A 25,077-nucleotide genomic window follows, 5' to 3' on the forward strand; every position below is an offset into this window, starting at 1 on the left:
TTTGACACTTTATTATACGTCTGATTCTAAGTAGCTTTTTTTCTATTTTCGTGTTTTGTGTGTCGTCTTTTAGCTTTCTCTAGGGTAGGGGGCATGTCATTGGGGAATGACACCCCAATCTCACGTGTAGGATGCAGCATCTCTTTGAAAGTAACGACACATACACGCACACACGCGCAAACACACCCTACACCGCGCTATACACTCCCTAATGTCGTCACAGAGTGATGGGGCACCATCCTGCCGACAGAAAAAAAGTTGCTGTTCCATCTCAGGCAAATAACAATAAGCCTGGGGCTGGATTCCGAAGGGCTTTCTCTTTGAAATGGGATACCGGCACACGCATTACAAATATATCTCTTGTTTTATCTTCCGGGCCAGGCCCATGGAAAAATTATTCCAAATACCTGCCGCGCTTTATCTGGAACCCTGGAATAGGTTAGGCCCAGCCGGGAACACGAGGATGTCTAAAATAAGGCCTCTATTACGGGATGGAGTGGAGATGGATGGGACAGAGCGGGAAGGGACGGGGATCGAGGGTATTTTAGGTGTTTCGGCCCTGTGAAAAAGGGCTTGTTGCGGGGGCTTGGAGCTGCTTTAAAGTCTACTATGTGGGCCACTGTCAGCTGTTGTATAAACTGCATGTGTTGGGGGACGATTTGTGAGTGTGTGTGTGTGTGTGTGTGTATGTGTGTGTGTGCGCGTGTGTGTGTATGCATGTTCGTGTGGGCTCACACGTCAGTAGCGGAGCAGGAGTATAAATAACATTTTTCCTACAGATGTTCTCACCTTGACAAATCTGTTCTTGGCCTGTTTAATACTTCTTGGCATATGGCGTGATGGCCCAACGTAACTCAACCTTTATTTACTTTCCTCAACCTCTCCCTGCCCCTGTTCAAACCATTGCTTTTTAAGAACAATATTTACATTTGCGGTATTTAACTGAAGCTGTTTTCCAGAGCGACTGATAATGAGCATTTCTCAACGACTTCAACAAGACACATGAAGACAAACACGCTGCAGGGATTCAAATTATGATCTTTTGGTTACTGAAAAGTAATTCAGTGGTTAGATCAGCAAATGCCAAAAGGTGCAACTGCTTCTATTCAAACCAAATATGGTTATCATCAAAATAAAGTCTATTTCAGGAAGATTGTTTGATTGTAGTCATATGAAAATCAAAGGGGCATTCAGATTTGAAACAAGGCAAGTAGAAATGTGTCAGGGAGAAGGAAGAGGTGGAAGAAGAGAGCGAGATGTAGGGGGTAGGGGCAGAAAACCACAGGACAGAAGATGATAAGAGGAGAAACAAGTTCATAAGATGTTAGAAGAGGAGGGAGGAACACAAGGAGAGAACGCTGCTGAAAGTGCGTCCTTGAGGAATTCATTTATCTCTCTGCATCTCTTTGGTGGGACCCGTCACGGAGTCTGTCACCATCGCCTGTAGAGTCCTGCTGACATTTCCTTCAGCGGTTGAGTGTGTGTGAACACCCTGTACCAGACTCACCCTAGAAACACAATGTCATCTGCACTGTTCCCATGGCAGAATGGAGAGGGGCAGCATAGCCGTCATACCAGTGATGCCAAGACCCCAGCGGCAAGAGGTGCCGATCTTTTGAAATTCATAAGAAAGTGATGACGTTACAGAGCGACACTGGCAAACTGGCTACCAGACAGGCTTTGCCAGCACCGGATGACTCATATGGCACCCGTGACTGAGGACTGATAATGCCAACATGGTGCCCATCTGGCAGATCAGTGTAATATTTCACCATGCCATATATCAGTGGTTCTCTACCAGGTGTATTAAACCCTACCACGGAGGGTTGAATATAATTTTTGGGGGGGTTGTTTGTTTTTTCAACCTAAGCTAAAAATGCAAAATACAGTAAGTCGTAGATCAGCTGTTCGCCTTCCTACATATGCAGCCTGTGACAGGAGGTCATGGGTTTACATTTCTTGGCTTTAAGGGGTCACAATCCAAAAGTCTCGACAGCCACTGCCATACATACTGTTACATCAACACTACGCATTAAATGTATTTCAACAATTGATAGTGCAATGTGAGTCATGATGTCTTGGCGCTTAACACAGTATTTCCACATTCAGCCCTGTGAATGTCTGTGCTGTTTTGCAGGGCCAGAATCTGAACTTGTTTGCTAAAAACCTGCAGAGTAGAGACCAGCCCAACACTGATTTTAACCACATGTTATAGGTAAAGGTGTCCATTAGCCAAACAGCTGGCGTTCCTTCCTTTCAGGTTCTTTTTCTTTGTCCTTTCACTATCATACAGCAAAAATGGTTTCTGATAGTAACAGAATTTAATGTTTAGTGTTAAACTGGCTAGAAGAGAATAGTACAAGATTTCTTTTTGTGGAGCTTGAGTGTACAGAGTCTTCCTCTGTTCTTTTGGCCTTGCCGCACCTTAGCATTTATCAGCGAGAGCAGTGATTATCTTTGGAGATGTAATCACTTTCAGTGGCTTCAAAACCAATCTTCACAGAGTACGTGTGCTGAATCAAATATCATATTCGTCTCGTTTCTCTCATCTGTGTCTCTCCTCCAGGGCTGACTCTGCCAAGATGACGCAGCCCATGAGGGGGGACCAGGCCCACCAGCCGGCCCCGGCCCGCAAGTCGGCCAGCCTGTCTTCGCCAAGCGCTGCTCGCCGCCTGTACCGCAACTTGTCTGGAAAGTTCCGTGTGGGCACAAACCCCCCTGCCCTGGAGGACAGTGTGGTGTCAGGACGGGGAGGAGACAAGGAAAGGCTGCGCAAAACCACCATAGTAAGTCAGAGAGAGAAAGAGAAGGAAAAAATAATAAGCCCAGGAACATTGTAGTCTAAAAATAGTCAGGGAAAACATGTAAAGTTGGATAGCAAGAGAACCTGAGGTAGTAACATTGTAGATTTGTACACCCACCCATCTATTGTAAAGCAAGACAGAAAATATATTGTGAGAAACATAATGCATGTGTACACTTTATGTAAACTTTCTCTGTATCACAGTTTCAGAGTAATGAGGCGTTGTTTGAGGCAGTGGAGCACCAGGAGTTGGACTTGGTGCAGCTGCTTCTGTCCCAGTACAGTCTTGAGGAGCTGGATCTCAACACACCAAACAGCGAGGGCCTCCTACCCCTCGATATCGCTATCATGACCAACAACGTGCCCATGGCCAAGCTGCTACTGCGTGCTGGTGCCAAGGAGAGCCCACACTGTGAGTAGAGGAACACAACGTACATGTATCTACTGAGTCACAGGGGGACGAGCACGTGGCGGTTTAAGGATTGTTTGAATGTTAATAGATCAAATCAAAACCGCAGCTTCTGGACCACATTGGACAACACCTACTGTAGGTGTTGTTCAGTGCGTTTGTGACGTCAAGAATACTCCTTTTTACTTACAGTCGCTACGAGTTAATATCATTTTACTGCATTAGTGCCAACACCCACGTGCTGGAGTGTGTTCATTTTCTGTGACTACTTTAACCCGATGCAATGAAAACCCAAAACATATTTGAAAGGGAGGTCATGCAAAGTTGATAAAAGCCACTATTAAGCCTGTTGTTACAGACCATACAACCACACCAAAATAATCATTACACAAAATTGAGTCTAGTCGTTCTATTCATTCCTGTTTTCTGTAGAAATGATCCAAAACCTCGTCTGGGGTCACCACAATGTCTCTTCGCTAATAAGAGCAATGCTTCTCTCATACATTCAGTCACTTGTAATTAATCATACTGTTCCTTGTAAAATTCGACAGCTCTTCACTTTTGTTAGTAGAACTTGGCTCGCCTACTGGTGAATCACACCATAGCAAATGTTACTTTGGCTTTGAGGGGGAAGCAAGTTGATTTGCCTGACTTTTAAGCCAATCAAATTGTGTATGATATGTGGAAAAGTCAACATTAGTTGACCTCTGCCAATCACAACGTGTATCTTTCACAAGCTAATGATGTGAGAAGGCCAAAAACCACATCTGTCGCTTACTTGACAGGTCTGTAATCATTGTTTTTTTCTACGTAAATCTTCTTTCGACCAGACCTGATACCAGACAGGGTTTGTTTTGGTTTCACTCTCTGACAAATCAACAACTGTCGCTGTGGAAGCCAAAGCCGCTGTCACGACAACATCAGCTGCCACCAAAGCAACCGCAGGTGTTGCCCAAAGCAACAACGCACACATAACTCATAACACAATGTCTTATCATGTTTCCCGGTATTGTATTTATCCACACACTATTGACAAACTCACATATCCCACTCTGTTTTCTGCTGGCAGTGAAAACATATTAAAGGGCGATGAAGGGCTGGTAATCATGATGCAATATTAGTCATCTTCGTAAGCACTTTTCACTGTCTGTGATCTGCTGAGCCTCTGCTCCCTTCCTCTGTTAATGATTAGAACTCGCCAGTAAGGCTCCTAGGCTGTTTGTGTTTGTACTTGCACACATGCATGCATACACACACGCACACTTCTCCAGAGCTGAGCCAGACGTCTTATAAAGGTATCATTAAATTGAAAACACTTGAATGGAAAGTGATGTTTACTGAAGTTTGCTCTTTGATTGTGCACTCACTCCAGAGCTCAAATAACTCATGAGAGAGGTGTGTGTGTGTGTGTGTGTGTACAAAAGACTGAAACAGAGAGAGAAAGGGAGAGAACAACAGCACATAAGGAAAGTAATGGCTCGCCTTTTATTTCTATAAGCATGTACTAATCAAACTCCATCTGAAGAGAATTGACATCAAAGAGGCTGCAGACTTTTTCTTGAGCTTTGAAAGGAATTGATTCCGATGCGCATTGATATTGCCATGCTTGACTTAATTTTGTGCGGTTACCAGAGAGACAGACAAAGGGCAGACAAAGACAATCAAACAAATTCTCTAAAGCAACTTCATATTCACATTATAAATCCCTCAGTGGCTCTTAGTAGGACAAAGCCACTTTAATGTGCTGTGGAAGAGCCCAGCCTTGATGTGAAGTAAGGACAAATCAAGACACACGTACACAATGGTGACAGCATCTGGACTGGTTTCTAGGCCTGGAAGGGCTGGAATATAAAATCTAAATCAAAATAGACTTTCAACAGTTATTCTCATCCATCCAAGAGTCCAAGTCCAAGGATCCGCTGTAATAATTCTAGCCCTAACCTTAAAACTCCACTCCGACCCTCGCGCTACCTGTTTTAAAATGTGACAAGTGGCCTTTAAGTCTTCACACAACTGGCTGAAGAGAACAACACAAAGCTAACACCCAGAAGAGACACTCAGATTCAAAGAGAAGCTCACAGCCACTGCGGAGACATGGAGAGAGCCGCAGAATTAAACACCCAGATGGACATTTTGACACGGAGCTTTAAACTTACTGTCAACAGTGGAATCTAACGCTCAACAGTGGAATCTACAATGAACAAACACAGACCACACAGACTAAACACAGACACACACCAGTCCCAAACACTCCAGGAATGACCAGCCACCAAAGAAGAAGTACAGTACAGCTACTGTCCTTTGTGACCTTAACAGCTTTACATTACCTGTTGCGTGCTTTTAGTTAGATTGATCTGTACACGTTGGCGACTTTAAGTGTAATTGGATTTGAATCTTTAATCTTTGTGTTATGCTGCCACAAGCCGCTATCACTAACTGCACTGCTTCAGTGATTTAAATAGTTTCATTGGGTGTTATATCTCATCTAATATAGCGATGTGTTTTCTGTTTAAGTAAACATCAATGCTCATTGTTTTAGTAACACCCAGAAAAACATTCCTCCGATGGAGTCTCCGTGAGGCTGTGGTATATGATAAAAATAGATCAGTTGTACAATTTTTTCCACAAAGTTTTGCAGAAAAATAGTTTTACAACGGCAGTTTAAAATGATGCCTATGCACGTTCCCACCATTTTGTGTTCCCTTATAACCGCATATGAAGAACACTCCTCCCTCCCTTGCCCCTCTCGCTTTCATTACCACATTTTCTGTGTCATTTTCGGGATGATGTCATCCTTAAAGAGGGACTGCTTAGTTAAATGAAGTTTATTGAGGAATCTGCCACAGCATTTTGGCAAACAAAGACATTAAAAAGAAAGGCCTGCAAAAGCAATCTGCAACATTGCAGGCAGAGTTGTTGTTTTTTTTCTTTTGCAGTATCAATGTAGATGTGTGCATTGTCGAAGCACTTGATAAAAGTAAAACCAACACATTATTGTCTCCTTTGAGTGAGCTAAATAACTTTGTGATGAACAATGGTATAGTTCTACAGCACTTATCCAAAAAGTGATGCATGTACAGGAGAATTTTCTTTTAATTAAGATTTTTCATTATCGTTGGACCACAGAAGTTTGCATTCACTCTTTGAATTTTGGTTGGAAAAACAGCTCACTCAGATTTATGGTCCAGCATTGCTCAGCTTTGAGCTGTATTTACCAACTGCCTTTTTTTATGTGTGGATATAAAAGTGTTTTTTATGAATGTCAAAGCAGTTTTGAAATAATGGAGTCACTTTAACATGTGCCTAAGGGTAATGAAACTCTTCTTTTAATACAGCATGCATGCATTGACTTTTCTTTCTCCCGCTGTCTCTCTCATGTGTTTCTTAGTCGTGAGTCTGGAGGGCCGAGCGTTGCATTTGGTCACCTTGGTGCAGGAGGCTGAGCAACGGGTGTCAGAGCTTCAGGCCCAGGTTGGAAGCGAGGGTCCTGGCGAGCGTGACGTATCTGACCGGGAGAGGCAGCTAAAGGCCTGGGAGTGGAGGCTCCGGCTCTTCCAACGCATGCAGACGGGATTCGAGCATGCGAGTAAGGCTTGCACCCTTTTTCTCTGCCGGCATTCTGTCTGGGCTGAGTTAATGGCTTCCACACTGGGAAGCATAGCACACGGCTCTGTGTGTCTGTGCAAACACAACACGTCTGTATTCCTGCTTTAATTTTTTATAGGCATTTCATGACACGCTTAGTGGCAGAGTAGACAGCCACCCCCCAAAAAGCAGACACACTCACATGCATACACTCCTCCCTTTCACACAAACCAATCTGCACTTTGATGCAAAAAAAAAAAAAAAGATTGTTCCCCCTCTTTGTAATTCCACTTACTCATGTAGTTTCATGGGTAAATTGTGTGAACATTGATGGAAATTATACGCCACACGTCAAAACGATGTTTTTGTACAATCGCAATCAATGACATCATCACGTCTTCTCAGTAACGACTGGTTTGACGTTAATTTGTGAAGATGCTAGATGCAGCCTTGTTGTCTTTTCCATCCATTACTGACTGTAAATTGCTTCAATTTCACAAGCATCCATTACTTGACACTTTAAACATTTCCCACTTCTGAAACTGAGCAATGCATTGTGCAACAGACCAGGAAGACTAAATGATGTCATTAGAGTACGCTGCCAATTCCATGTGCGCGCTCCGTTATAATGGTTATAATGTGCAGGGTCTTAGTCTGCTTGTGTTTGTCTGTCTACTTATTTACTTGCCATCTGTCTGTCTGTCTGTCTGTCTGTCTGTCTGTCTGTCTACTTACCAGACCCTCCAGACGCTCCCACTGTAGTTCGCCTGTCTGTCAGCAGCAGCACCAGTCTAAGGGTGGACTTCCAGGAACCTCTCTGTGTCAACTCTGCTGTGGTTACCAAGTACAAAGGTCAGCCATCATGCACATCCCACTGCTTCATTTAGAAGCAACCGCGCTCTATATGTAAAGTTCTGAAGCTAAATGCCCAAACTTTTTAAAGTATTAAAAAAAACAAATTTTCAGAACATTTTTATGTATCCAATACCATTTAGTCTTTGTCTTGATATAAACTGTTTAACTGTTGTTTGTGTGTCTGCAGTGAGCTGGAGCACTGCTCCCTTATTCGTTCCTTTGCTGGGTGAGATGGTGGTGGAGGACACCACTTTGCTACAGTGCAACATCACAGGACTCACTTCTGTAAGTGCTGCCAGAATGTCAGCCTGCACCTTATTATTGATGGTCTGTTGAACCAGTATGATCATTCAATCAGCAGGAATCAAAAAGAATCCGCTTCAGTATCCAAAATAACAGAACTAAATCTCTCATATGGGAATCTGTCAAAAGGTAACACCAGGAGCTGCTCCACGGACTATAAATTTTACACTTATTTTGAAGGTTTCCTGGATCGAACATCGACTCTACTTCATCCTACACTTTTCACAAAAACCTTGTGAAGCAGTTCTCTGTTCCCACCTTAGAAACCACCATAAAAATAAAAATAATAAATAAAAAGGATGCATTATCTCGTAGTTTATGGGTTTATGAGAAACACAAAGGGCCGCTAAGCTCTGGCTTCTCCAGCTGCTGGTGCTGACCGATAAAAAACTTAGAAGCTATTCCCCCACACGAAGGTGCCTGATATTATTTACATGGGAGGCGTTTGCTTAGGTGACATCTGAAGGCATTTCCCAAGTGACTCTTCTTTATTACATACATCAGACTCCACACACGAGTTGTAGTCACTATCCCCACATGATGGGGGGCAGTGATGGGAAAAGAGTTTATTAGTTATTTGTTAGTCGTGGCTTTTGACCATTCATAAGCAACAGTTGCAAAACAGCCTCCAAAATGATAAAAAGAGCAGCTTGGTAGCCTGGAACCTGATTTATGTTTGGCATTTTTAAGCATGCATGTAGACAAATGGACGCTCCACTGGTTGTTTGTTATTGTGTGGGAGAAACCCCCCCTTTAAGACCCCCGCTGCCAGCCAAAGCTCACTCCTGTCACATGACAGGGGTCAAGGCGAGGTCAGGAAGTGTCGGCGGCTGCTTTGATTGATCTGGCTGAGAAAGGAGAGACAGAGGGCTGCTGTCTGCACATTGGGCACAGAGACAGACAGAGCTTCTAGATTCACCCTTCACCCTCCACACACACACACATTGAAATAAAGACAGACAGGGACCTAGCAAGAGACAAACAGATGCACTGAACCGCACACATACATATGTATATGGCTTTAGTCCTTAACTGTCATGTGTCCTGTCCTTACAGGGGACCTATTACTATGTCCAGGTGTCTGCCTACAACATGAAGGGCTGGGGACCTCCAGTAGTCTCCACCCCTGGCTGCGCTGCACCTTCCAGTAAGTCTCCATCGTGTGTTCAAAAAAGAAAAAGTTCCAAGTTAACAACCAAAAAAGACCCCTGAAGGGTTTTGGCTGGCCTCACTAAATTAACACCACTGCGAAATAGTTTTCACACAGTGTGTGTGTGTGTGTGTGTGTGTGTGTGTGTGTGTGTGTGTGTGTGTGTGTGTGTGTGTCCTGACTGAATGATACAATCTCTCAGAGCTTTCCCACACATAAAAGGACTTACACAACGCATCATTTCACGTCCAGTCAATCGATTTGGTTATTCCAACGTCATTCCAGCGTTGCTTTGACATCATTAGGGGGGTGACAGCTGGACCCTCCTCAGCCAGCAGGCTGGGAGGGTTTTGGGACCCCCTCTGCGGACGTCAGTGTGTGTAACCATAGCCTCAGGATGGTGTTTGGGGCTGGCTGGCAGAAGAAGCTGCCCGGGTTCAGCCAAGAAGTTAACCGTGAAGTCATGTGCAACAGCTGAGGTGTTGACTCACCACAGCAGCTCTGACACTCTTTCTCCCTTTCTTCATCTATCTATCTATCTATCTATCTATCTATCTATCTATCTATCTAACTAGGTTTTTGTATATTGTTTGTAGTCTAAGTAGCATAACTTAATTAATTGATGCAAAGTAATTCATTAGAAGTAAGTGCATTGATTTATGAGATGAGTTTCATGACTGCTGTTTGTGTGCAGCATGTACAGTCTACACAGTTTGTACACACCTACTGTATTAGAGTGAACATAGGTACTGTGATTGTGTGCACTTCACTTAGGGCACATCTGGGGAACACATGAACATGTTTGTCCTCATCAGCACGCCGTGTTTTTCAGCAAGTGTGTGTGTGTGTGTGTGTGTGTGTGTGTGTGTGTGTGTGTGTGTGTGTGTGTGTGTGTGTGTGTGTGTGTGCGTCTTCATTTTAGGAGACTGGGCTTTCCCTCTCTTTTTTTTTCTACTGTCCACCTCCCTCCCTCCTTCTCCCAGAGCTAATTTCGATGTTGCGTGTTTGTGTTTTCCATTTGGGCCTACCACTGGAAATATTTGCATGTCTGTGCTGTAGCACGCGGCGCGGCCCCAACAGTGGGGGCCTTATACCGGGCCGTGGACGCCCATTAAAGGGCCCGCTTGTCCTGTCGGGACAGGCACCTTTCCGGGAATAGAGCTCACCGTGTTTCAGCCCCACGCGCCCTCCGGGGGGCTCCGGGAGAGGGAGTTGGGTGGGGTGATGGGGGGTGGGGGTGGGGTGGTGGTTGATGGTGTGAGGTGGGGAGGGGTGGGTTATCACTGACACATCCTCCTGTGAGCGAGCAAGGATGCTGGCTGCCTGACACAGTAGGCAGAAGCTGCTGAAGGATCGTTTTCTGCAGAGCTAGTCATCTGTGAAGAAGGAAGCGAATGTGTGTGTTTGGAAAGTGTACAGAAAGTATCAATGTTTTTATGATTGATGGGTGATGTGCGTAACCTTCCTCACTTTCTATCACTGGAGCAGCCACAATATGTTTGTGCGTCTGCATCTGTTCTGAGCCCAAATATGTGCAGAGCAGTCAGTCGCAGCAGTGCTCAGTAGGTCTGTCTGTCAGCCAACCACAGCTTTCTCACACTGGGGTGGGTGCTGTTTCCTATCATACACACACTAGATCTGTTTGAGAAGCAAGCCATCTCAAACACCTCTCACTCCTACTATTGGAAGCCAAAGGAACAGGGCCAGACCAACAAGTTTTGGGGTCCCAAGAAGAATTTGATTAGCCCCCTCTCCAAGTCCTCAAACTAACCTCGCCTAAAGTCCCACTGATATATGTGTCAGCACTGTATGCTCACTTTTACTATTGAAAGTCTCATATCAAGTCACCCAAGTATATTCTAGATTACTTTTTACTACAATTAAAATCACTAAAAGAAGGAGAATGCACAATATTAACCTGTATTTTGAGTATTTCATACCCTAAACGTCTTTGTGAGTCTGCTGCTGAGAAGTGTGATTCTGAGGCACGCTTCAAAGAACAAGTTTTCCATAAAAGTTCAAACGCATAGTCCAGTTTATTTTCTTCTAACCAAAGTTATTGCTCCATAGTCCATAGATCTAGGTTCACCAATTTCAAATAAACCAAATAATGCTGATGTATTCAAACTTTCCACTGTGAAAACAATCGGTGTGCTTTCCCACTAGCAACCTGTCCATAATAAAAGTCTTACAAGGCTTGCACACCAAAAACAATGAACTGACTGACAGTAGTCAACGTCGGCTGATGCCTCTTTGCTCATAGAAGAAGAATAAATACCTGGACTGATCAACAATCAAATCAAGACTGTTGGTCTGATAACATTACTCCACTAAGAAAATATGTAGAACCTAAATACCTTCTTTCTTTTTTTTTTGCAGGACCAAACGTACAGGTGATCCTGTATGTCATTTATGTTATGTCATGCATTTTATACACTGTATATTAGTGCAGTGTTATACTGAGTAAATCCTGGCTACTGTAGATTATGAAGTTGAAATCAAACCATTAAAGTAAAGTAGTAAGTCTAAACTAAGTCTTGACATTGGGTCCAATAGTCGGCGACCTCATGGTTGTGCATTTTATTATTGTTGCTTCACCATCACTAATACACAGTATAACTTAAGTCCAGTCTAAATATCCCAAATCTGTTCAATGAGTCTTGGTACAGAACATTGCATGGTCACATTTTTAATTTTTTCCTTCTTGTTATCTTCTGTCTGCAGGTTGGAGGGATATCGATGGCCGTGCTCCACGTCAGAGAGGCCAGAAGGAGGCACTAGACCAGCTACTTGGACAGATAAAAGAAGCTCACCGCCACTGTGTCTGCCATGGTATCAACAACTTTTTGATCGATTTGGTGGGCGTGTTTACCTAAAAGACTGAACAGTAACACGAGAGCTTTAACGGTTTGCATGGTTGACCCCTGGTGAAACCCAAAACCCTAAACCTGGGAGTGATAGTGACTTAGTGTACTCACTGAAGTACATATGAGTACACGTTATATCATACTAGACTCTGCCATCGAGTTCGAAATTACATGCAGCAAATTCTTCGGTAGAATAACAACTTGAAACTACACAACCACAAATATGCTTGACCACAATCTTAAGATCAGTGTTTAGCTCGGATATCAGTTGAAGTAAAGTGCAGAAGTCAAAGTGAAATGCACCCTGAGTTCTGGTATGAGCTTGTGACATTAACCCGAGCTTCTATCGTTTTCACTACGCCCGTCACATTTTAAACAAATTTTTAGCCACCGTCTAGTTCGTGTTTCAAAAATATTCTTGGTGTACACAAACATGAGGAATGGACGGTTCAGCTTGCAGGTGTAGCACGTCTCACCAATTGCTGTGTTTCATCTCACCTTGACAGACACTTTACAATCTCAGGCACGACAAGTACTTCGGGGGCCGAACACCCTAAGACGGCATGCCACCTCAAAAATAATACCCCCCTCCTCTGTCTCAACAACCCCTACCCCCCACACCCCCCACCCCCTTATGCGTCTTTCCATGACTCAGCCCTTCCTCTGCTGAATACCTCTCTCTCTGTGACAAAATGCAGATCAACTTCTCTCACACTCAGGCTGTTTATATCCCCAAACACTGCTGGCTGTAAGCTGGTCCCATAAGTGTCAAAACCTGTCCACACTGACTCTTTTACATGACGGCAAACTGCATTTAGCATTGAGCAAGTTGTCTCTCTTTTTTTTTTTTTACTCGCACACTCACATGCCCAAACACACTCACCCACTTACTATTGTCCACTGTAGACCAGACCGTATTTGCAATAGTGCGAGACGCAATATAATAGTCAGTATTGAGTGGCTCTTGGTTCTTCAGACGGCGACTGATTGAGCTTGAGAGTTCAGGCACGGTAGCCAAGGTGGCGTGTCCCGGGGTCATGTTTGTTATTCCTGTAAGAGACGAGTCCTGGGCTGGAGTCGGGAGAGGGCATAAATTAACACTGACTACTGCTGCGCCCCCCACCCTTCACCACCCCCCACAGCCCACCAGTCGTTCTGTCTACTGTCCATACATATACACACACACACATAAAGATAGACGGGCGCACACATAGATACACATGTACATGAACAGACACAAATATTCAAGTACATGCTCCCTCTTTCAACTCTGACTCTCTCCCACATGTCCATGTACGCACCCCCATCACAGCCTAGCTTATGGCCCACGCCACATTCTCTCTCTTGTCCAAACACTATTAATTAAACTGTGAAAGAGGCCTTGACTAACACAGGCACCCCAGCAGTCGGCCCTACTTGTCTGTCTTACTCAGTGTCAAACAGGGACTGAGGCCAGGAGGACTGGAGCTGAACAGACTCGCGAGTAAAGAGAAATTTGGGGAGGTGAGAGGGGTCGAGGGGCGCTGTTTTTTCTTGTTACTCCACCTCGACTCGTCCACCTGAAGAGAAAATTAGTTCTTTTCGGGTCCTGAATGGGGGGATTTATTGACTTTAAGTGGCCTGGGGCTGGAGTACGATCACCTGGGAGGGGAGGAGAGGGAATCTGTGAAGGGTTTGGGACTCAGGGTTTCTAATGAGTTGGGTTGGTGCGTTATCTCACCAACAGACGCCCACACAAACACACACACATACATATATACACACACCTCCCTCTCTCGCCTCCCACCCCCTCCAGGCCCACTAAAAATAAACATGTCCCCACAGACTTAACTGACCTCCCTGTCAGTGAGTGGCAAAGGGTTAAGACACATACAGACACACACACACACAAAAAAATTACTACAGCTCCTTGGCTCCACTCATATGGCAGTAGCTCAAGACATGCCATGCTCCAGCAGCTATAGTATATGCAGGTAAACACACACACACATACATATACACACAGTTAGTGTCCCTCTGGGATCGGAGAGCTAGTGGTTCCCTCAAGGCCCATAGTCTGCTGTTGGCAGCCAGCACGACTGTCAAATGGTGTCGCGCCACTGGAGTGCATGAAATGTCGAAAAACATTCCACTCCGACCGTGTTGTTGGACGTGTCAGGTTGGATGTCAATTAGGTAACGACCTGCCACTGGAAGAGATGTTTCTAGAGTTTGTCAGGTCTGAGGTATTCATTGGTGTTAGCAAGTAAACCAGACAGCCAATCATGTCACAGTTTCTCACATGTGCCCTGACACTGAAGCCTCACAAGTATCAGAATAAAAACAAAAAAAATCTTGACTCAGTTAATCAAGTTTCTTTGGAATTCACAAAATCCTTTTTCTCTCCTTCTCCGTCTTGTCCCCACAGAACAGTGCAAAGCTCCGCCACAAGGGAGGAAGCACTCAGTATCCAAAAGCCTGCGCCACCTCTTCCAAACCACCAGCAAATTTGTTAAAAGCTTGAAAAGGTAGATGATCGCTGAATGTGACATAAAGGAATTGTAATTATTATGTGTATAGCAAATGTAGTGTGTAAAGTGTCAGTTTACATATATTGAATTCATACACTGTTGCCCATAAAGTTGGAAAAATGTTTTTCATTCCTCTTTTTATTTCTATTCATACACATCAGATTGATTGTGGTTTCATTTTCACTGTGATAAGTTTGGAAGAGATTGATCAATAAAGTTGGGCAACAGTGTATATGGGCTATATTTAATGTTCAAATAGCTTTTGGGGTATAATTATTACATTTTTAATGATATGTAGTATTTTCTTACTTTGAGAATTCACACACAACGATTTACAGAGATTTACCTGATCAAAATCAAAATCAAAACATCTTGTACAACTCCTCTCCAGTGCTCCATGCTTTATTCACCAAAGTAAACTTATGGCGTCATTTGGAAATGTAGCCATTCAGTGTTTCTTCTGTAACCCGTGCACTTTCCTGTGTTACTTTCCAGAGGTCTCTATCTGACATCCATATTCTACAGAGATGATAACGTGTTGGTAACTCCAGAGGACCAGATTCCTATTGTAGAGGTGGAAGATTCCTATTCCAGCTCCCTCATGCAGGACTTCCTCTGGTTTACAAAGGTAGACAGAAAGGAAGAGACAGTAACAGACAGAAACGTACAACAACAAATGGATTTCTCTGTATTTAGTAACTGATTATTGATATCAAAATTGTCAAAACAGGAATTATTTATTTACCAAACTCATGCTACTAATAGGTTAGGCTTAATGTACACTTAGTAATTTACATGAACACATTTTAACAAATTATTACATTATCCAAAGAAGCAAAAGTAGACAGAAAGCTTATGTTTGCTATCAGATCTATTTAAATAACCTTTTGTACGTGTGCACCCGATCCATTTGGCAGGTATCTTATCTATGGGAGGAGATTCCCTGGCTGCAGCAGTGTCTTAATCCGTCCCAGTCGTCCTGCTCTTGTACTCTGCAGACACGCCTCAAGATGCTGCAGGCCGTCTCCCAGCTTCAGGTATCACAAGTCAACTTAAATGAATTAAAAATGAAAAACTGTGGCACAAACAGGCAGAAAATCACTGACCATTACTATCTGATGTATTTCCTCAGGGTATGCTGGGGACCCAGGACCTCGGTCAGGTGTATTTTGAACCAATCAAAGATAAACACGGTAACGCCCTGCTGGTGCTTCTGAAGGACATGAGTGCCTGTCCCAACCTGGATGGGGTTCGCTGGACACAGCTTTGCAAACTCCAGCTCCAACGCAAGTCCATCTCGTCCCCTGAAGAGCCCACTGCCTTGGACATGCTTCTCATCACGCTCCATGTGAGTCCTTGAGGAATAGACGGCCAGTGATTGGAAGATTGGAAGATTTGTTATTTTTTGCTTTTGTTTTGGAGACAGACTGCTTCCACAGCAGTTAGGAATGGTAGGAGGGTTTGTCAGCAGTGGTTGTGGTTTTTATCAGGCTCATTCTTAGCATTTTTTTGTTACCCGGAGATTTAGCAAGATGAAACACTGTAGTGTAAGGCACTTTGTCAACAACAAAATGCCTCCAAATCACTGGAAAACATTTATTTTTTGTTATTGGTACGCTTTAATGTTATTAAACTCTCATTCACAGAAAACCAGTAAACACAAGGTTGAAACAATAGGACTGTAAATTGAAATGTGCTTCCAATTATGAGTGCTGCTTGTGCAGACACTCTTTATTTAGATAAACATTAATCATCATGACTCTCCTCTTCCATTTGTCACCTTCTTTCTAAGGACACACATTGAACTGACTTACCATTAAATCAATTCAAATACCAGATGTCAGGTCATATCTTGGATCTGTGCCAGTCCGACATAAAAGTTAATCAGTGGCTTATTCGGGCTGTAGAAATTGTAAAATTACATTTGAATGTGAGCGTTGTGGGCGTGATGATGATAATCTACATAATTGTTGTTGTTTTGTGTTTTGTAACTAATGCTGTGTGGCTGTTTTGTTCAGAGCGACCACAATCTAGAACAAAACCACAAGTTGATTTTGTCTATATAGCCCGGTAAACTTGATACCATTGTTGCAAAGCTGTTTTGTCTCCAGTGTAAGCTGGTTTGGCCTTGTGGTTCCAAAACAATGGTGGAGACTCCCTTTGGCAAAACCACATTTCACTGAAATATTTGTTTTGTGGCCAGTTATGAACAAATTGTATGATGAAATACATAAAAATGTGCTGATGGGCTATTTTGAAGTGCTTACTTCCACTTTAAACATGTTGGAACAACTTTAAACTGAAGTCTCTCAAGGACTAACAATAGCAAAACATGAAAACAACAACATTTAAATTAACGTGAGGATAGAAACAAAATTAGAATCAGTGTCACCACACAAACAACCCAAGTCAACACTACCATACCCTCCTCTTACTCAGTTTCTGTCCACCTGCTGTTCCCAGGAGAAGCTGGTGTATCACAGGCGGAGCAGGAAGATGTTGTCTCCTGGCCTATACCTGGGCTACTTGAAGCTGTGCACATCAGTGGAGCAGATCAGAGCACTGGTGCCCCAGAAACTCCCCAATGTCCTCTGTCACACCAAAATTCGGGACAACAGCAACGTGTCCAGGTGGGGATCATAGGCCACTTAATGTGGGTCTCGAACATGCAGGAGTTTTGAATCAGGCGCACGAATATACTGGAAAAATAACGACAAAAATACGTGGATTGACGCATGTGATTGATGTGTTGTTTCAGAGAGGAGTGGCAGTGGCTGCAGGCCCTCAGCTCACTGGAGGAGTCGTTGGAAATGGACCATGAAGTACAGAGTGCTCCACATCGCCTCCTACAGGACCTGCGCAGCGCCCTCAAGGACCTGATGGCACACATAAATGTCCCCGGCAATCAGGTCAGGAGTTTGGCCCGGAGTTAATCTGAAACTTTGTCCATAATGTTAAATGTTTGATTTGCAGTGATTTCTTCACAGAATGCAAAAGAAATTGTATTTTGTGTATGACTCGGACTGATCATGGAACCAGTAGAAACTCCTCAAAAGAGATCCAGCCAAGTTCCAGAGGCAGGCAGTAGCAATAGCTCAAAGCAAAAAAAATGATTCCAGTGGGTGATCAGCCAGTTCTGGTTAGACCACTAATTCTCCATGATTTCTGTAAAAGAACATGGTTTGAATTCCTGCACAATGGCAATCATTGTCCTTTTGGCTTTAACCTTTTACCACCCACTCTTCCAACTAGAGCTATAAAAACTTTACAGACTGCTACGACACGCTATGAAAAGTTACATGAATATGAACACGGATATATATACTGTATATTCATAAAAATACTGATAGATTAGCCTGTCATCAGGAGCTTTCCAGAGGGGATGGTTGTTAAAGAAAAAGGTTTATAACAACAAACATGGCAGTGTATTAGTGATATGCAATAACCCATAATTACAGGAAACCATGCAGTTGCCTTATTCCTTACTTCTCATTCCACTATTAGAGTTGGAGCCTCTGGTTCTGCTTTCAAGAGACTTACATGAGTGAAAACTGACTTCATGGTGGCCTAGCAGTCTATGATCTCTATCCAATAAAAGCTTAAATTGTAAAAAAGATGTGCATGGGTTTCTGTGGTCCCAAAGGCCCCCTGAGATCACTTGTGTCTGTGTGTCTAGGCACAGGACTTCCGTATCTACAGCCAGGAAGTGTTGGAGTTTGGGGAGAAAGTGTCCTTCCTGCTCCTCCTGCCTCCGTCAGATGAAGTGTGCACTGCTCCTGGTCAGAATAACCCATACTCCCCACGCTCCGGCTTCCTCACCCTTCCTCTGCAGATCTTTGAACTGGGTGAGTATATCAAATTTTCGGCTGAAACGTTTAATAATCACGTATGTTCTGCAACTGCTGTTTCCGAATCTGTTTCTGTATTTACTGGATCACCATTTTACATTTTTTTCTTTTTGTTGGATTCCCCCCACAGTCCACTTTAATGCCTATTGCCCCAGTTTCATCGGCCAATACTGCAGAGTATCAGCTTTGCTGGAGCTGGAGTCCCTCATGTCTCAGCAGGCACTGAGGGAAGCTTTCTCTGAGGCCGAGCTGCTCACTGCTAAGAAGAAACACCAGCAGGTCCAGGAACACATCCAGGTAAGATCATTCAGTCAGCCTGTAAAGACATTTACACCCATACCGCTGCAACATCTGGGTGAGATAAGCTACTATTTGTGTAAGTACAATAACATATTTGAATGTTACTGTACAACAGCAAATGGAGGAGGTGTGGCGTGATGCAAGGTGGATCATGGACGCCTTGCAGTACGCCCGTTACAAGCAGCCAACAGGAGGCATCTCCGTAACCTGGATAATTGACTTCTCCAAGGAAGTGCTGCCAGAAAAGCCTCCCTCCACCTCCTCTCAGCCAGACTTCATGCCCTCCCCGATGCCTTCACCTGAACCCTGCCGCAAGCACTCAGGTCAGAGTCGACCTTTACAATTGAAACGTGTGACCCTGTGACATACAAGGTTCTGATATTATTTTGCTCAATTTGCCAATTTTTTGTCACGCTCTGCAGATTTTGCTGGACTGTCAGACGAGGAGGGCTCCTCCGAGGTCTTCCTCACCACCGACAGTGACTACGACTCCAGCCGTGCCCAGAGTCCCCGTGAGCTGGACCTGCTGCCCCCTTCGCCCCTCTCGTGCTCTGCGCCGCTGGAGCCCCGCAGTTTCCTGCGTAGTGACGGGAGCAGCTCGGGAGGAGGGATGTGCGGGGGTGGACGCGGAGGGGGAGCGCTGAGGGATTCCACGCCAGATGTCCTTCAGGCCTCGGAGCCACAACACGGGAGGGAAGGTGAGCGGTGCGGCGGAGGGGGTGGAGTCCGATGCAGCGGGGAAAGGCGAAGAGGGGCCCCGGAGCTGTTTGACAGTGACTTCATCCTGCCCAGCAGGCAGATCGAGCTTTTGCACATCACAGAGAAGAGACAGGCCTTCTGTGTGAGAACAAGCAGCCTAGAGTTCCCTTCCACCACCTCAGCCCACCACCAGCCTTACTGTTACCACACCACTTGCACCTCGCCCTCCACCTCGCCACAGCGAAGATGGCACAGGCCCTCGTCGGTGGACCGCTGTTGCTCTGCCGAGCGCTGCCTACCGCAGCTTCCACCAGCACGTACGTTATCGGAGGACAGCGGCACACAGAGACTCTCCTCACCATCACGTGCTGCCTTCAGGAAGGGCTGTCATGCCACGCTCAGAGTGTACCCACAATACCACACAGGCCTGCCAAAGGAAATCAGTGTTAAGGTATAGATATGTTTTGACACGTTGACATTATTAACCTTTAAACTCCTGCTGTGTTTGTGACATGATGTCTTCTCCTGCGTTTCAGCTTTGTGTAACCCCAGGAACATCAGCGCAGGAGATGATCCAGCTGGTGGTGCAGGAGATGAACGTCGTATCCCGGCGTATGCTCGGTAGCGGCGGAGGCGGCAGTGAACAGGAGCAGTGTGTGTACTACAGTCCTGAACAGTTGAAGCACTTTGGCCTCGTGCTGGTTGTGGACAATAGAGAAAAGTGGCTTCAGGATGATTTCTGTCCCCTGGAGCTCCAGAACCCGTGGCTGAGGGGTAAACTGTGTGTTCGCATTAAGGAGTATTCACCGTTAGCACTCAAACACAGCCGAGCCACCACAGTGTGATACTTCCAGGAGAGATGATGAAATAAAAAGAGCATTTTAAAGAAAGGAACTGTCACATTTGTACAAACTTTACACTGTTTTCTCTTTCACTGTGGTGTTACTGTCCACAACTGCAACTATAACATATTGGCATATTTTCTGCTGTGTTCTTGTTATCTGAAAGGCTTCTGTTTCCATGAAATGCGTTCTCCCGTACGCGGGACCTTTTTTATGAACATCAGAGAACCTCATATGGACACCAAATGAACAATAACAAAATGGAACAAAGAGAACAGAGTTTCATGTGCTGTCAGAAATCATTGGGAGAAAGATTGTGATACAGAGCAAGATTAATAGAGCGTCACTTTGACTTCTGGCATGATTGACGTCGGCACATCGGGCCGTGCACGTTGCCAAAACGACATGGGCAGCATCATCTCCTCCCCCAGCCACACGCGGACACGGCTTTTCCTATGAACTCTCTCATTGTGTCATTCCCAAAGAGCTGTCGGCTGCAGCCGCCCGGCACCATGTTCCCAGGATGTGGGCTCTGGACCCGGCCCAGAAGGCAGGAAGGAAGGGAGAAGTACAGAGGGGGGCTGGCGTCTCCGCTTGGGGACGCAATCGGCCCGACGATTTGGCCCGTCAGCCTGTCACTCAACTGCTCTTGGCCACTGTACTGTCTGGTAGCGAAGCAGCCAAGCAAAGGAGAGAGAGCTTGATGGAGAGTGAGAGAGAGGAGAAGGAGGAGGGTGGAGGCTGCATCCTTCAGAACTTGGCACTGGCTCTGGTGCACTTTTTCTCCTTTTTTGCAGCAACGATTCCTCTGTATAGCAGACTCAGTCGTAGTGTAGCTAACGAATACGATCATCTCATTTTGTGAAGTAACACAAAATTTGAAAAAAACAAAACAAAAAAAAAACAGAAATTTGGATTTTCACAACAGAGAAAAAACAAGCAATACTTGACTCTTTTTTCTTTTTCTAATAGACGGAAAAAAGCATGTAAACCTTCCAGAATTGTGCTGAGTACATCTAAAGTACTGTTGTGCTAAAAGTGAACCAGTTCAGTGTTTTGTTGTGTTTGCTTCAGTGGTATTCCCAGATGCATCAGAAAGTGGTGCCCTTCAGTCTAGAGCAGGGTCTCCCAGAGGGATTGTAGCGTGAAAGGGATGACTGAAATTGTTAAGAGGCTTCATATTTGTTAACAAAGTAACAACGTGTAGTCCAGACTGTTTCCTAAACTGTTTCAAAATCATTTTTATATGAGAGGACTCTCAACAAACTACTATGACCTGCAAACAGAGGCTGAAGGAGAATACTGAAGGCGTCAGTGGGTGAGTTTTCAGTCGCTTAGGTACCTTATAGTAGAAACTAAACAGTGAACTATCCTTGGAAAATAAGTAAAAGACTCTACTACAAAGGAAGCAACCCAGTAGAACTTATTAATCAGCTCTGTTTAGATTGTAACAATCAAAACAATCGACAATCTTGTGGCGAGTCAACCTCCCTCCAAAATGTGACGTTATATCTATTATGTAACCATTTCTTACCTTGAAAATTTACACACATTAAGATGTAGCTTCAGGGGCGCCCCGGTGGCTGACCTGAAGTCCTTACCTCAGCGACCCAGGTCCAATTCCAGCCTGGGTCCTTTTGCTGCATGTCTCTTTCTCTCTCCACTGAATTCCCTGTCCATCCCTCTATCTGTTGCTATATAATAAAAGCAGAAAACAGCAAAAAAATATACCAAAAAAAAATTAAATAAAATTATGCAGCTTTAATGCCCTTCCAGCAAAATCAAAACACCAAAAGAAAGCTGAATAAATAGCCGTACTAGAGTGGGATTTAATTTGATTTTGAAGGAATTATAACTTCTACTTAATAAGAATTAAAAAAAACAAACATCTGTGGTCCCCTTATCAAAACATGAATTAACTCAACACGCATCACATCAAGCACACAATCAGTGTGGTCTTTTTTCTTTTTATTGGTCACGTGAGCCACGGCTTGCAAGTCATAGCAATGAGTCGAGAGTCTTTAATATGTCGATTACCTCAATTACCAAAACACTGATGCAGGTATTGTACTTTTGGGATGAACCACATTAATAAATAAGGCCTCTTAAAAAATCAAACATCCTTTTTAGCTATGTTTTGGGAACCTGTGCCAAGTTTTGGTTTCTCTGTACACGGTATACAGTCTATGAAACCTCACAACAACACATTTGAAAACAGAACAGTCTGTGCATTGTTTACATCAAACTCCACCTCTCACAAAAACTGCAGGCTGTTGCGTTTTATTTATTTTTTTATACGAACTGTTTTTCAGCATACAAATGAATCTTTTTTCTTTTTCTTTTTTTGTTTTCCTGCTCTCAAACATCATACCAATATAATAACCTGCAGCATTTACAAATGTAGCACCAGAAAGGTCCAAAACAGGAGAGTATGATAGGTGAAGACAGTGGACCAGGCCTCAGTTACTGTAGCACAGTCCCACAGGATGCTGTGGAACCTGTCACAGGGGGGAGTTCAGAGTGGTGTCGCTCAAAGTGTTTACAGAGTTTAGTTTCCTTACACCTTCAAAGATGTGTTTATGTATAACTACTGTATAAAGATGTCTTTAGGCAAACTGATAAGTTATAAGTTGTAATTGGTTTTACTAATGGCTTGAACTCTTGTGTTAGCGCTTAGATGTCTTCTTTATTCACATTGTTAAAAGCCGTTTTTACGAGGGCCAACTGCAAAAACAAATCACACAACCAGAAACCGTCGGTAGACAAAGAAGACCGGGGGATTGAATGTACTGTATCTGCCCTAAATGTGAATGTGAGTAAATGTGGGGCTGTCATCACAAGCAAGTTCTAGGCAGGAGTTTGTCTTAAGATTATACTGAAGGGGAAGAGGGGGGTTTAAATTCCCTTTCCAGTCAAAAAAATTAAAGCCCCATGTTTACAAGGAGCTGTTGGCAGATCCATCAGGCGAAGTCATGAAGGAGACATCACGTCACTTTTTTTAAAATCTATTTTTATTGAACAATAAATGAATATTACAAAATAAAATCCCTTGTTTTGGTTATGTGGGTTTCTTTCTCTTTTAACGGATCTCTGCGCACGAGTGTAGGAAGTTTCTAACCTTCATGTGTAACCCACTGAGTAACCTGACCTTTTTATACTTCCTGTATGAGAGATAGACCAATTATAGGACTTTTTACACATTAACTAAACTACACTGACTTAGTTTGGGAGCCCAAAATTCCACTAGTATCCATGATATATATATTTTGGCACATCTCATCAGCCATAAGGAACATAACAAGCTTGTATTTCATGTGTCGGCAGATCAGATTTTCTTTGGGGCTTAATCTTTTAGTTTGGAGTTTCATCCACATGTATGATACACTCCCAAAAGCTATTCATTCATCTGATATGAATGAGAGTGAATGACAAATAGAGGGCACTTGTTCCTACAGATGCTATAGTGCAATGACCTCATCAGTGTTTGCCACCCAGTTGATGAAAACTGAATGGAGGGCAGCTGCAGACAGAATCTCACAGTATAAGTGGTGGGCATGGCCACATGAAGCCTGCAGCGAGCACTCGCCAGGGATGAACAATGATGCTACTATTGCCTATGTTGAGGTAGTGTTTTCACCGTCAATTTTCTAACACGTTTGAATAGAGTTTAGGCTTAGCATTAGGAAAATACTTGACATAATGACAGTGATGTGCATTACGTCAACTTTACGCTCTCAATGCACTACTGTAAAGATGAGATACACATATTTGTGGAACTACACGTGTAGACTTATAGGATACTGAAATAGTGTTTATCACATTTGATACACACACAATCAAGAGGCTTTTTAGAGACTATAGATGTCATAAGAAGAGAATCAGAAACTACACATAAAACCCTGGAAAAAGGGGTTCCACTCTTTAAAGTGACTGATAGAAAAATATATATTTGTTGCAAATTTGCCAGCAAATCATCTCGAGATATTATCCTAAAAATGTTCTAGATGTTTAACTTCAGTGAACCTGCGGCCTCCTTCCAGACTGATAAAACTTTATTTTTTAAAGATTTACCTTGTTGCACACCCTGCAGTAATTTCACAGCGTACTGGAGTACACCTGAAAGAATGAGATCGCAGATACAAGTAGCCGAAATAACTTTCCTCCATCAGGTGGTTGGGCTCAGCCTTAGAGATATCCAGAGGGAGCTCAGTGTAGAGCCGCTTCTCCGTTACGTCGAAAGGAGCCAGCTGAGGTGGTTTAGGCATCTGATTAGGATGCCCCCTGGGGCGTCTTCCTTTGGAGGTGTTCTGGGCACATCTAACTGACCCACTGGAGGGACTACGTACCCCAACTGTCCTGGGGACAACTTGGGATCCTCCAGGAGGAGCTAGAATGCATTGCTGGCCTGAGGGATGTCTGGAAAAACCTGCTAAACCTGCTGCCACCACAACACACTCCTGGATAAGCGGCTGGAAATGGATTGATGGATTGATAAAAATGTCCAATTTCTGAATTTTAATCCAGATGAACCATGATGAAACATTAAAAACAAACATTTTGTAAATAAAACAATATCTGTTTACACACCGTTAGACGTTAGGTGCTCACTGGTACAAATAAATATTTTTAAAAAGCTTCAAACTAATGTAACTTAAAAAAAACATTTTAATGCATTTTTGCACATGCATTAATAAAGCTTTATGTTGCACAGCGCGGTTATTATACAGTGTGTTAAAATGTTTAGTGGAATCATGATCCCAGGGTTGAATTCTGGCTGGCCAGGTTGCTTTCAGCAGGCTCATATCACAGCGCTCCCTCGCTAGCGCCATGTGTTTTTTCAGCCCTTGAGCAAATAAAATGCTGCATGCTTCCCTGTCAACAGATCCTACAAACACTAATGTGCAGAT

At 43.8% G+C, this 25,077-nt stretch overlaps 1 protein-coding gene across 6 annotated transcripts in view; it reads left to right on the top strand.

The window, feature by feature from the left end:
- ankfn1b (ankyrin repeat and fibronectin type III domain containing 1b) overlaps positions 1-22,490 on the top strand; it is a 122,561-nt gene extending 100,071 nt beyond the window's left edge. For all 6 annotated transcript variants that reach the window (XM_010733081.3, XM_019268311.2, XM_027289559.1 and 3 more), the window contains 18 exons: positions 2,567-2,786; positions 3,008-3,215; positions 6,601-6,798; positions 7,536-7,649; positions 7,840-7,937; positions 9,012-9,102; positions 11,830-11,937; positions 14,379-14,478; positions 14,977-15,109; positions 15,399-15,518; positions 15,614-15,829; positions 16,945-17,111; positions 17,240-17,390; positions 18,158-18,326; positions 18,460-18,626; positions 18,745-18,952; positions 19,052-19,779; positions 19,865-22,490. In XM_010733081.3, coding sequence (XP_010731383.2) covers positions 2,567-2,786; positions 3,008-3,215; positions 6,601-6,798; positions 7,536-7,649; positions 7,840-7,937; positions 9,012-9,102; positions 11,830-11,937; positions 14,379-14,478; positions 14,977-15,109; positions 15,399-15,518; positions 15,614-15,829; positions 16,945-17,111; positions 17,240-17,390; positions 18,158-18,326; positions 18,460-18,626; positions 18,745-18,952; positions 19,052-19,779; positions 19,865-20,173 — 3,505 coding nt within the window. In that variant the 3' untranslated portion in view covers positions 20,174-22,490. The remainder of the gene's footprint in view (positions 1-2,566; positions 2,787-3,007; positions 3,216-6,600; positions 6,799-7,535; positions 7,650-7,839; positions 7,938-9,011; positions 9,103-11,829; positions 11,938-14,378; positions 14,479-14,976; positions 15,110-15,398; positions 15,519-15,613; positions 15,830-16,944; positions 17,112-17,239; positions 17,391-18,157; positions 18,327-18,459; positions 18,627-18,744; positions 18,953-19,051; positions 19,780-19,864) is intronic.
- Positions 22,491-25,077: the final 2,587 nt, after the last annotated feature.

The sequence above is a fragment of the Larimichthys crocea genome, chromosome XVI, assembly GCF_000972845.2.
Source record: "Larimichthys crocea isolate SSNF chromosome XVI, L_crocea_2.0, whole genome shotgun sequence".
In the NCBI taxonomy this organism is placed as follows: domain Eukaryota; kingdom Metazoa; phylum Chordata; class Actinopteri; family Sciaenidae; genus Larimichthys; species Larimichthys crocea.